The sequence below is a fragment of the Crinia signifera genome, chromosome 1 (genome assembly GCF_055691185.1).
Source record: "Crinia signifera chromosome 1, ASM5569118v1, whole genome shotgun sequence".
NCBI lineage: Eukaryota > Metazoa > Chordata > Amphibia > Anura > Myobatrachidae > Crinia > Crinia signifera.
The window spans coordinates 76,045,261-76,058,049 of record NC_139217.1 but is presented as its reverse complement, the minus strand read 5'-3'; the positions used below and the strand labels follow the sequence as shown (position 1 = coordinate 76,058,049).

General features: G+C 45.0%; 1 protein-coding gene across 3 annotated transcripts; it reads right to left on the bottom strand.

Annotated features, from left to right (window-relative positions):
* Positions 1 to 3,150: 3,150 nt before the first annotated feature.
* On the bottom strand, positions 3,151 to 11,225 carry UCHL1 (ubiquitin C-terminal hydrolase L1). 3 transcript variants are annotated; one of them, XM_083165771.1, is made up of 9 exons: positions 10,713 to 10,820; positions 10,612 to 10,623; positions 9,447 to 9,575; positions 7,407 to 7,557; positions 6,381 to 6,466; positions 5,649 to 5,696; positions 5,391 to 5,457; positions 4,152 to 4,210; positions 3,151 to 3,457 (listed from the first exon to the last, which is right to left on the bottom strand). In XM_083165771.1, exons 1-9 carry the CDS (start codon positions 10,743 to 10,745, stop codon positions 3,371 to 3,373), a joined length of 672 nt encoding a protein of 223 aa, XP_083021897.1. In that variant the 5' UTR covers positions 10,746 to 10,820; the 3' UTR covers positions 3,151 to 3,370. The 3 variants fall into 3 exon arrangements, with proteins under 3 accessions (XP_083021897.1, XP_083021896.1, XP_083021898.1); XM_083165770.1 differs by lacking the exons at positions 10,612 to 10,623; positions 10,713 to 10,820 and adding an exon at positions 11,163 to 11,225; XM_083165772.1 differs by lacking the exon at positions 10,612 to 10,623.
* Positions 11,226 to 12,789: the final 1,564 nt, after the last annotated feature.

Sequence of the window (12,789 nt, the reverse complement as noted above, 5' to 3'; positions counted from 1 at the left end):
GTGAAAAGTGTTTCCAGATGCTTGCAGAAACAGTGGTAAGAAATTCCATAGGTTTCAACTTTCCAGGTAAGTGGTAGCTAATTCCAAATAGCTCTAACAAAATGAGAATAAGCAGCACGTTTAGAGAGTCCATGGTGTAGACTAGTGTTCTCAAGTTCCAACTTAAGATACAAGTAATAAGATTAGGAACAAACCATGGTCAGAGCAGTTCAGATCTGGTACACAAGAGGGCAATGCTGTCACAATAGTATAAAACATGTTAGAGGCTGGAACAGAAGTCTGGTAAACAGTACAGATAAATACCAAACATCACAGGAGAGTGGTCAATGGATGTCCACACAGTGATATGTAGCCCCACTGGGAAGGGGAGGGAGTATATACACATAGGTGCCTGGGAGTGCAAGGGTGGCATAACTCAAAACAAAACACAATCACTGAGGGCAACTTGGCAAACAGCTGAAACTGCAGTCAAATATGGGTGAGTAGCTGGGCAGTAAACCATTGGTATACTGAGACCACATCTGGCTACCTGGTATAAACAGGAAGACAACTGCCACCAGGGGGACATAAGCAGGAGGCAGGGCGGTACTTATGTATTATCTGGGCTCCCATGTTAAATGCACCCCTACTATCCACCTACGCACGGAGTTGATTTTATATAGTGTGGCGAGCGCAGCGAGCCACCGTGCCCGAAGAGTGGCTAGCCCCGCGGTCTCATAAGAAAAACGGGAGCCCAGATATTACATAAGTACCGGCAGGGCTAGGAGAAGTAAAGGCTGCAGCACAAAATGGGTACAGTTAGTGCATTCAGATCACCTTTTCTACAGTGATTGACTTAAATTTAAAGCTAGCTTTTTACCGCTTAACAGATCTTTGAAAAGAGACTTCTTGGAATGGGCCCAGACAGAAGGCTAGTGTCTCATGTAACAGGGGTTTATCTCCCATTAGGTCAGCATCTGCACATCCTGGTTCTGCAGGAAAATGGTATACTGCTTATAAGCACAGTATTCCCCAACAAGATGCATGGATCCAAGAAAAAAAAAAAAGTCTAATGGTAAGCTACATAAGCCAATCAGCACTCACCTACCAAGCATGGCCTTAAAGTAAATGCTAAAACCCCATCTAAGCTGCTCAAATGCAATGTGTCCCTGCCACTTACTGTATATTACCAACAACTATATACAAATTGATATTTTTCTGAGACCACATTTTACACCCATCATTAAGCTCTAACAACACTACCTTAACCTGCACCATTTAATAGCCAGAGGTCCACATAATGATTATGCAGCTCGGTTCTGCCTGAGTAGATTACTAAGGGGTAGATATACTGTGTGAAGCAGTTATAAGGGAGGAGAAGTAATAAAGTGCCTGGCTGGTGAAAATGTACCAATCAGCTGACTGTTTTACAGGCTGGGTTTATTAAAAAAAAAAAAAGGGGGGGGGGGGGGGGGAAATCACTTCTCCCTGCTTCATACATCCTCCCCAGAAAGTCAAAATTTTAATAAAAATTAAGTAACCTGCACTTGATGAATTGAGAAGCAGATTTAGGTCATGCACTAGAACAGTGGTTCCTCCGACCTTTTCATTCCCCTACTATCCACATCGGCGTGGAGTTGAGAATATAAAGTGCGGCAAGCCCCGCGTATTACTTCACAGGTATACGCGTCCCCGAAGCGTGGCGAGCGCTCGGTGGCTCGCCACACTATATATTCTCAACTCCACGCCGACGTGGATAGTAGGGGAATGAAAAGGTCGGAGGACGCGCTACACTCACCATGCGTCGGGTTCACGTTAATTGTGGGGTGACGGACGGGGCCATAGATAATGTGAAATGGATCCTATTGGCCCATTTCACATTTTTTCACTATGTGAGATGGACTTAATCAAGTCCATCTCATCTTGTGCCATAATGGCACAAGACCGATGTGATGCTCCCGATTTCAATGTTAAAAAATATTTTAACATTGAAGCCTATGGCAAAATCAGGGGCATCGCGTCAGGGGTCAATGTTAATGGTCCCGACTGACGCGATGCCCACGATTTTTCCTTTGCCGGCAAAATGGACCTGATTTCAAAGGAAATCGGGTCCATCATGTACCTTAACTTAAGGTACACGATGCCCAAGATTGTGGCCGTGCTAGGAAACAAGTACCGATTGCTGCACCCTATATTCCATCCAGAAGCACCATACTCTTAATTGGCACTGCATTAACAATACTCTGCCATATACAGCTATTCTGCTAGTGCTTAAGGCAGTGGCTCCCTAACTGCTTAGGCACCCTGGGGTATCCACTACCAGAACAAATTTATGCTCAGTGATTGGCAGCCACCAGCACCACTTTTGCCCATTAGAAAGTGTATGAAAATTAGAACCACAGCTATGTTCCCCACCACATAACTGAACCTGAGGGTACCTTAAGCACAATTGACTTCATTCAATATCTTTAACAGACTAGGGGTGTCTTGAACAAATGCTGATGTTCCCTAGCCAGTGGCTTGGGAACCACTGGCTTAAGATCTTCATAGGTGATACACTGCCAATGGTTATCTGCCAGAGCAGACGTGTCTAGACTGTGGTACTGCAGCTGTTGTGAAACTACACATCACAGCAGGCCTTGCCATAGTTTTAGCATTCCCAATAGCAAAACCGGCAAAGCATGATGGGACTTCTAGTTAAACAGCTAGAGGGCCGCAGTTTAGACATGCCTGTGCTAGAGGGTCAAGCATAGGTATACTAGTTCTACTTTGACAGATCCTTTGAAAAGCACCGTTTGATTGCGTTAGTGATCTGCGCACAAGTTCAGTGCTTCTCAGGAACATGCAGAATCCAGGCTGCTCACCACAAATGGAAGTGCAGGCCTTTCATGAGAAATAGTGTTGCCACTGAAAGACATTGCTGCAAAGGCCACAATAGTAGCTTCTCCAGCATTACATAAGATTAAGACCCTTTGAGTACCACCAATATACAATTAACACTTCTAACACTTCCAGATATATTCTATTAGCTATTCTGACAGCCTTCAGCTACTGCAGATCACACCAAGGAGTCTCTGTAGCATACAGGCACCTGATATAGGCAGCTGGCTTGATGTTTTGGCAGTGTTTACCATAATGCAGACTGGTGAAGATGTACAAAAAGCTACACAATTGTTTTTCAAAAATGAACTTTACTCAGAACAAGTGCTGCACTTAGTGCTAAACATGTACAAGGGTAGGTGAAACCTTAATGCACTGAACAACCTTTCTAGGCAGAAGAAAAACTTGAAGCAGCTGTTAAGACAATTTGCTGGAGCAGTAAGCAGGTGAGTTGTGTAACTGGTAAGGCTTCACTGTTAAACTGCAATACACGAGGCTTTGCCTTTACACGTTATGCTGCTTTGACAAGTGCGACTGCTGAAAAACGAACTTCATCTTTCTCTCGCTCTGTATATTGATGGCAGATCTTTGCTGCATCCTAAAGAGAAGAAAATCCTTCAGTGAACAAGTTATGGTAAAAACAAAAAACAAAAAAAATAAATAAAAAAGCACATATCTAAGGCCAGATTATTAAACAAGATTATACAATAGTATAATAGCATCCTAGCGCAATAGCTAAAACACAAGCTTCTAGTGTGGGTGGCACATTACTGAAGTGAACTTAACAGCATTAGACTACAGAAAACCTCAGTTGTCAAAGATATGGGTGCCGGATGCGGTCCTGACAGTCATTTACCCAACGTCTGGATCCAGACTGTCAAAAAGTAGACAGATGGGTGCCCGACAGCCACCTGCTATGTTCCCTCGTGAGGGTCCACGACCCTCAGAGGGAGAATAGAGAAGGTGGAGAGAGTAGCGAGCCACCGTGCCCAGTGTGGCAAGCCCACAAGAGGCTTTGTTGCACTCACCATGCTGTCTGAGTCTGGGCAGTCAGGATCCCAACTGTCAGAACCCTATACCACAACCAGAGATATGAGGTAAGAGTTGAAACTCCTTGCCACCACTCATCCCTTGATAGAGGGTTGTGTTGAGTGACCAAACTGGTATGCTATTGTACCAGGACTTCAGATCTTCTATGCAAGTACAACGGTTCGTGCTGCAATCTAATTCCTCCAGAGACAGTGGTGCATAACTTTCTGCAAAATTTTGACCCTGTTCTTTAGTTACATTACCTTCAGTAATGTTTTCTCAGAGGTAGAACCATGGTCAATTGGTTGTGGAGTTAGCCCATCTGCAAGACAAGATTTGATAGTCAAATTGTTGTTTGTTCCATAACTTCATGAACTGCAGTGATCCCATTTTTTGGTAGTTGAGTTTACTTAGACATTGCTGATATGGGCCCCTTTGTGTGCTTCTGATAGTCAAAAGATACCAAAGGTGCATACATAGAGTGATTAGTCATACAATGTGGGCGTCCCTGATTGACCAATCGTTCCGGTGTATGAAGGATATCGATGCACATACTTGCTGCTCTTATGAGGCCTATGATCTTTCTGCATGCATGGAAGATCATAGACAATCTTTTGCAGTGTCCAAATCATTTCATGATTCTGCACAATAAACGATTTGTGCAAAGCTGATTAACAATGGTGGAGGGAAGTGGTAGCCAATCGAAGACTGATCATTCAGGGGTAATAGTTTATACAACTGTTCACCATTTGACACCAAATGGTTTGTCTAGGACCTCTGAGGAAATAATTAGCCAAATTGTACGCACCTTAACGGCCCCCATACATTAGTCCGACCTGTCCTTAGGACAAGTTGATCCAATTGTCCTGGCAGCTCCCCAGAAGGGATCACATGCGATAGGCACTTCATGTGCCAAGTTTTGCATGTAATAAACTGCATGCTATTTATCCCGGGGAGTTGCAGGGGGTGGCAAATGATTGGGCAGCCACTGATTGGCTAAGAGGTTTTAGTCAGTGGCTTCATTCATTTGTATGGGCTTTGATTTCTATTAAGTGTGCCTGCTGCCCTGGTCCCCTCGCCGGCTACTGCTGCTCCCTCCGCCCAGCTCTGGTTGCAGGTAACCCCCAATCACATCTCCAGCATCTGCTGCCCTCATGCTTCCTCTGCCCAGCTCTCTGGTAGCTGGCATCCCCAGGCTGCACATATGTAGTAAATATTTGGTGCAGCCCAAATCACATACATTACGTATGTAACTGGTGAACATGTTTTCATGTTTGCAGACATTAGCAGTGTTTTCCTGGAAAAGTGTGTGACTGCATACAAAATGCTGAGCTACACTGAGCAAACCTGCTGATTAAGAATATATACAGCATGTACAATTTTCTAAATAAGAGGCTATTTAATAGTCAGATGCCTGGTGCTAGAATCAGAGGATAGGTGGACATAGCCATGTGATATTATCCATATTTCTGACATACATGCAGGTGATCCTCATTACTCACCAAGCTCATACAGATGGCCATCCACAGCTGTGAGCACTATGAAGTGGAAGTGCACATCATTGTCCACCTGCAGACATGGACTTTAGTTAGACATAGCATATCACACACCACACATGACAAGTAGTGTCGTATGTAGTTCACATTAGGGTTTGTCCCACTATAATAGGAGAAGTCATGCAACACCAAAAGTGAGCTTGTAGGCTAGACAACCTGTGTGTAGTCCTTTACACATTACCACAACTGTAGCAATAGACTTACCCTACACTGACCCTCAGCTGCAATGGCGTTGTGTGCAGAACGTAAGGCCTGGAAGAGAATGGAACATTACACACAATATTTATTTTTTGCATAAAACATTAATTCAGAGTTAAAGCCATATTCTAAAAGTGGATCTGAATATGAATGTGCTTAAGATAGTTTTGCCTAGATCCAGCGCACCCAATACTCAAGTACACTATGCTGAGCACTCAGATAAGCATGCCAATACTAAAGGTTTGTACACACGGGGGGCGATTTTGTATAATATTGTGTGAAATATGGTCGCTAAGCGACCATATTGCCCATGATGGGAGTGTGCACCGGCGATCGCTGGGTGCGCGCTCCCGTTTTTTACCCCTGTAGTGATCACTGGTCGCAGGAACATGCTCCTGCGAACAGCTGACTGCCGGGCTCCCCCGGCAGTTTTTTCATCAGCGACCATCTCGGGTCGCTGATGAACAGGAGAAACTGAGCAATATATTGCTCAGCCATATATCTCCCCCGTGTGTATGGGGCTTTAGTCTATTAGTGTATCACTCCTCAACTGTGTGCTCAGTGGGTCAGGCTTTTCAAATATTAGGCTTCTAGAAAAGTAACCTGCTGATACAGCAGTTTTGGGAACATTTCCTCCCAGTTACTGGCCAATGCACCTGCATACTGCATTATGGAAATGAAGCAATCTTAATTGGTTAAGGATTGTACAAAGCTCTACATAGTATGGTAAATTGTTACCTCATTTTCCTCCAAGAGTTTTGCCCTGTCATTAGGAGAAGCATCCGCAGATTTCTTTAGAAAGTCTTTCAATGCAGACCCATCACCTGCAACAAGAAGCCAGATTACAATGTGGAAACTGTCGCACAACATATACTATGTTAGAAACTAGTTTCTAGTCACTCTCCCTTAAAAAAAAAAAAATGTTGACATGCATGTCCTCAGTTATCTAACCAAGTTACATCTACCTAGTCCACATATTTGATCCATTCCCCCCTGTAGTCAGGTCATACTGGCTACTGTGACTTACTCTACAAAAGCCTGGAGGAACTTCTAGCTGGTCAGTGGGTGGGGCATTAAGCTCTGCCCCTTTGCAGAACAATACAATGACGTACGAGTGACGCAGTTCTCATTGAATTGCATAATACTGGCCCCACACAATTACTCATTACTGTGCATTCTCTTCCCTTCAGTAGGAATGAGATTTGGAGGGAAGGGGTATAGCCACACTTAAAGAACAAAACCATTTTTTTTTTTAGATAACTCCAGGCCAACATTGGGGTATTAAGAGTACGGTACAGTAGCTCAAATTCATTAGTATTAAGCCGCTTTGGATCTAAAAGGGGAGTTCACCCAAATTGTCCATGTAATTTATTATGTATGGTCATAGTAGATTCTAGCATTACATTCAATAGCACAGATTGACATTTATGTAGCAGTAGTTTGTAAATAACGAAGTGCTGGTAAAGTAGCTCCAATGCAGTACGGAGTTGGTAGTGTACAATTTAGTAGATTCTCCACATTAACCAATACCAGGTACTACAAGGATTCAGACTTACGGTGGGTACCACACTGCTCATTTGCTATGCAGCCACCAACACCTTAATACACTAATGCTCATTCCAAGAATGAAGAGCCACAATACAAGTTAAAGGCACCATGGTCACTTGCCCTGACCATGAGAAAAGGTTGCACATGGTTACCCTGCACTACTAAAGTTTGTTGTACACAGCTTCCATGCATAGCAGTATCCAATCTGTCACTCACCAAAACTCAGTTTATCTTGGTTATTGGCTGCAGCATGGATGAGCCCAATAGTTCCACAGGAATTAGTAATAGTCTGTTTCATGAAATACACTTTGGAAGGAGTCTCTTTGCCCTTCAGTTCCTCAGCTTGTTTCTTCCTGAATCCTTCATGCTGTGGAGAAGAAGCCAGCACATTACATAATTCATGTTGAGCTTATTTTAGTGGCTGCAGACCTAGATCTCTAGGTGTGAATTACACGAGAACTCATCATTAACATTTATATCACCAAGGAAATAAACCTCAGGTTTATCTTTAACAAAAAACATATTGCCATCAACTATACAAAGCTGTGTTCATGTCAATTGCAGATCTACTTGTACAGACAGTTAATAGGACTCAGATAAGAGCAATATGCTCCCAAATAGGACAGCATTAAGCCCAATACTTTCCTTTTTTCTTAAGTGCCCTTCTGAGAGAAAATAAATTATCTATCACTAATGATACCTGCCCCAGCACATCATTAACTCCTCCCACTGATCATGCAGGTCAATGTCAACTATATAGCCAATGACCTGCACGTTTAGCAAGTTCTGAAAGGTTACTGAATATTTAGTGCGCACAGTATGTTCCGTTACTTCACCTGCAACCTATAGAGGGGCAGATGTATTAAGCCTTAACAAGAGATAAATGTAAGGGTGATCACGAGAGATAAAGGTCTAGCCAATCAGCTCCTTGCTGACTTTTTCCAAACACAGCCTGTAACATGGCAGTTAGCAGGGGATTGGCTGGATGTTTATCTCTTTATCATCCTTGCATTTATCTCTTGTTAAGGCTTAATACATCTGCCCCTGTGTCTAGGAGAGATTTTTGGGTTGTGTGTCACTGCCACAAATGTTTACATATGAAAATAACTGAGCAAACTCATTGCCTGTAGTTTGGATTAGAAGAATCAGGTAACAATTAAAGACTTCCCAAAACTGACAGCCCCAGATAGTTGGATGTCAGGGTACAACCATTTGGTGGTGTTAACAGTAACCCTTTCACATAATAAAGGGTCATTTGGTGTAACTTGTGGGTTACTCCCTGGTGAGATAAGGGTGTAAGGGGATGTTACACTAAATGTTAGCATAATAGTTAAGCTATAGTGCCACATGTATAGCAACAGTATTACACCACAACTGAGAACTTTTGAATTAAGTGGTTTAAAGCTTGTACTGCTGTAGCAAGTGTAATTGTGCTAACAGGTGATTTTAAAAGGTTAAGTTAGTTTGGAGCACCAACCAAGTAAAACCCCAGGAGTACCTTCAGTAGACAGCTGAGTATTTTCACCCCGAGCATATCTAGTAATCTTTCATATTCAGTTTTAACAGGTCTGCTGCAGAAGTAAGCTAATCCCTGCCATCAGTGGCAGACTAGATGGGGCCTGGTGATAGAAGTGTTCCATCATGGTGAATCAGCATCCTTTGCTGACTTTAGGCCTGTGCAGTCAGTGATAGACACTAGATCGGAGTACTGCATTTGCACAATCAATAGAGGAACCATATGAGATTGATTTGGCCTCAACAAGGGTAGCAGGAAAGATAACCGAGGGTTCATACAAACACTTTACAAAAAAAGCTGCCACAAGGCCTCATTCTGCCAGCAAGCAAAGATGCTATGAGATTTGGGCACAAACACTGTAGATTTTGAAGATGCTGTTGGGGAGTGGGTAAGATCTGGAACAAGACAGTCTCTAAACTTGGACAAGGTGTGTCCCATCCAGTGAGGATGCCTGTAATACCATCAAGAAATAGGGACCTGTAATACCATCAAGAAATAGGGAGAAGAGATTTCCACCTCCCTGTATGGTCCAGGGATGTATTAAAAACCCCAGATCATACAGGGAGGCTGTAATCTCTCCATCCACCTCTCCCAGGTAACCCCTGTCACTCCCCTGACAGGACAATACAAGCTCTGGAATGACAGTTTGATGTATGGAGCCTGTCCAGTGTACAGAGGGTCGGTTTTTACCAAGTCCGAACATTGGAGCCAGCACAGTCCCATACTGGTTGCAGCCCTACCTGTGAGGTGAGAGGGAAAAGCAGCAGCACAGCACAGACCGGGTGAGTGAGAGACTTCAGGTACTCATCCTCAAAACACAGGACATCCACAAATTTCCAGCTAGGCAGAACACCCGCTTTAGTCATCAGCTGCAAAAAGAACATGGTTAAAGGCTCCCCACAAGGCAAGATGGTCTAGTATGGAATTTAACCCAGCAAGCCATGGTCATTAATAGACATTTATTACCAGTACATTTGAGTGCTGCAAAAAGAACATGGTTAAAGGCTCCCCACAAGGCAAGATGGTCTAGTATGGAATTTAACCCAGCAAGCCATGGTCATTAATAGACATTTATTACCAGTACATTTGAGTATAACCAATAGCAATCAGCAGAATGAGCAACAACTTGTGTATACACATTTGCCTGGTACAATCAGTACAGGTTATGTCACAGCCCATGGACAGTGTGTTCCTAGAGGTGCAAAGAAAGCTTAGCACATGGCATGGCTGGAGGGGGCACTCCCTAGCACATGGGGTGTAACCTTAGCACTGCAGCAATCCCTACTATTAAGGAGCAGATATTACACAAAGCTTCAGCCAAGTATTGTTTCTCACACCTGTGATAAGCTGTAATGATGGAGATGGGCATGCTGCTGTACAGCTGCCATACACCAAGCATGCACAAAAAAAAAAAAAAAAAGAGAAGAGCAGGGTCACCTACCTGACCCTCTCCATGAGGGAGAAAATGCTCTGCTCCTGGACTTCCCTGGTAATGTATGATTACCATCACCTGTGTTTCTCCACAGGTGCCCGCAATCAGACATTACCAGGGAAGCCCAGGAACAGAGCATTTTCTCCCACATGGAGAGGGTCAGGTAGGCAAGTATGGAATAAAGTAACCCGGCATGTAGTGTATGAGGAGTAAAGATGGCAGCAGGTGGTTGGTACACCTGCTACGAGTATGGGTGTAGCGCTATAGATGGCATGCAGCAGGCATGTGATGTGTGCAGGGGCACCTGTCCCCAGTGAGGGGCCGTGTAAAAGCCAGGGCCGGGTACAGTGCGCCAGCACAGGTCAGTATACACCGCCCGCACACGGACCACGCCCTGAGCCAGCCCCGGGACAGCAGGAATGGGAGCAGCATCCTAGCGGCCAGGGATGCTCAGCTTCGCCTCCGTCACTCACTTTGTTCAGCATCTGCAGAGACAGAGGAAGGGATGAGTACCGACATACAGTATGACAGCGGGGCGCCGTAAGCTCAGAGCCCGCAGCAGCTGCCGTCTTACCTCCGGGTTGATCTCCATGGGTTCCATTTCCATGTTTGCTGGTCCGGTGTCTCTTACTCACGTAATATAATATTATGGTAGCGCGGCTGCAAGTCTGTGACGGGGTAGGGAAACGCCTCAGCTGCTTTTATATCAGAGGAGCGGTACCAACGCCACAGCGTGGGGAGGGGGAGGGACGGACCACTGGTACCACCGATTGTTTATTAGATCCGGAATCCCCCCCTCAGAACTGGAGGGAATAGGACGTTCCTGGAGATGGGCAGTGGCGGGGACCAGGTGTGGCGGCGGAGAGTGACGGAGAGGGGTGTCTCGCGCGGCAGTAGCACATGTCTGCTGTGTAGCCGCACGTTGTGCCCCCCCCCCCCCCCCACTATCCCTATCCATCAAACAGTCACACCTGCTGCGTGTCACCCAGCACCATCAGTATGTGTCACAAGCACACTGACATACCTGCAATGCCCAGTGGTGGACATACATTTTTTTGGATTCATTCTGCATCTTGAGTTATGTAACCAGGAGCAACACCCAACGAGGCTTACATTTAGCTGCTGAAAATGAAAAGCAGTGATGTTTCCCATAGCAACCAATCAGATTCTGTCTATCATTTCTCTTGCATAAACAGAATATGATTGGATGCTTTGGCCAACAACAACTCTTTTTTCAGTTTTTAGAAGCTTTAGTACATTTACCGCTAAAGCTGCTTACACATTGGTCAATATAGCGTCTGTTTGATTGACTGGCCGATAGATCGATGCACCATCGGCCAGTGTGTACCATCGATATATTTGTGAACAGTGGCATTCACAGATATATCGCGTTGGTTGTGCACACAGCCGATGCCTGATATATCTAAAGATATCGTGCCGTATGCTGTCCGATCAATCGAGGCTGCCATGACAAATTGGTGGGCGCCCGTACACACTTGGGGATTTTGAACTCAAAGTAGCTCAAAATGGGAAAATTTAGCTCAAAATCGGCCAGTGTGTATGGGCCTTAACCAGGGCCGTTTCTAGACCATTTAGCTCCCAGGGCAAAGACATAAAAATGCGCCCCGCCCCCCTCCCGCCCCAAATGTATAGAAGAAATAGGGGGTGTGGTTTATTTTAAAAGGGGGTGTGGCTTAATATAAGGGCGTGGTCTAGCAGGAAAACAATTACCCTACATCTTACTTTCGCAACCTGTCCAGACATTGGTTACCGCAGTAATTGTCACTGTCCTCCCACACTTAAGTTGGCGGGCTGAAGGCCACACAGTGACATAAAAATATAAAGGCCCACAGTGACCTAGTACGCCTCACAGATCAAGGCCAAACAATGACAGACTACTTAAATCATTATACACTATTTATCCGTGATGACAATTACACATTACGCCGCACACTGTGATGACAGACACATTACGCCGCTAACTGTGATGACAATTACGTATTACGCCGCACACCATGATGACAATTACACATTATGTTGCACACCGTGATGACAATTACACATTATGTCCCACACAATGATGCCCATTAGACCCCACACTGTGATGGCAATTACACATTATGTCCCACACAATGATGCCCATTAGACCCCACACTGTGATGGAAATTACACAATACTCCCCACACCATAATGCCTATTACACATTATGCCCCACACGCCGCTGCCGTACAACTGATGCCGTTTACTAATATGCCCCCACAGTGCCAGATATGCCCCCACAGTGCCACAGATATGCCCCCACAGTGCCACACATATGCCCCCACAGTGCCACACATATGCCTCCACAGTGCCACACATATGCCCCCACAGTGCCAAACATATGGCCCCCACAGTGCCAAACATATGGCCCCACAGTGCCAGATATGCCCCCACAGTGCCACACAGATATGCCCCCACTATGCCACATATATGCCCCCACAGTGCCACATATATGCCCCCACAGTGCCAAAAATATGCCCCCACAGTGCCAGATATGCCCCCACAGTGCCACAGATATGCCCCCACAGTGCCACATATATGCCCCCACAGTGCCACATATATGCCCCCACAGTGCCAGACATTATGCCCCCACAGTGCCATATCTGGGACCG

What these genes read in the sequence shown, in the direction of transcription:
- UCHL1 (XM_083165770.1), bottom strand. Translation starts at nt 11,210, where the DNA reads ATGCAGAATGAATCCAAAAAAATGTATGTCCACCACTGGGCATTGCAG. An exon ending in CCAAGATAAACTGAGTTTTG is followed by an intron (nt 6,467 to 7,406) that starts GTGAGTGACAGA and finishes TTCTTGTTGCAG; the next exon opens with GTGATGGGTCTGCATTGAAA. An exon ending in CTGAGAAAACATTACTGAAG is followed by an intron (nt 3,458 to 4,151) that starts GTAATGTAACTA and finishes TCTTCTCTTTAG; the next exon opens with GATGCAGCAAAGATCTGCCA.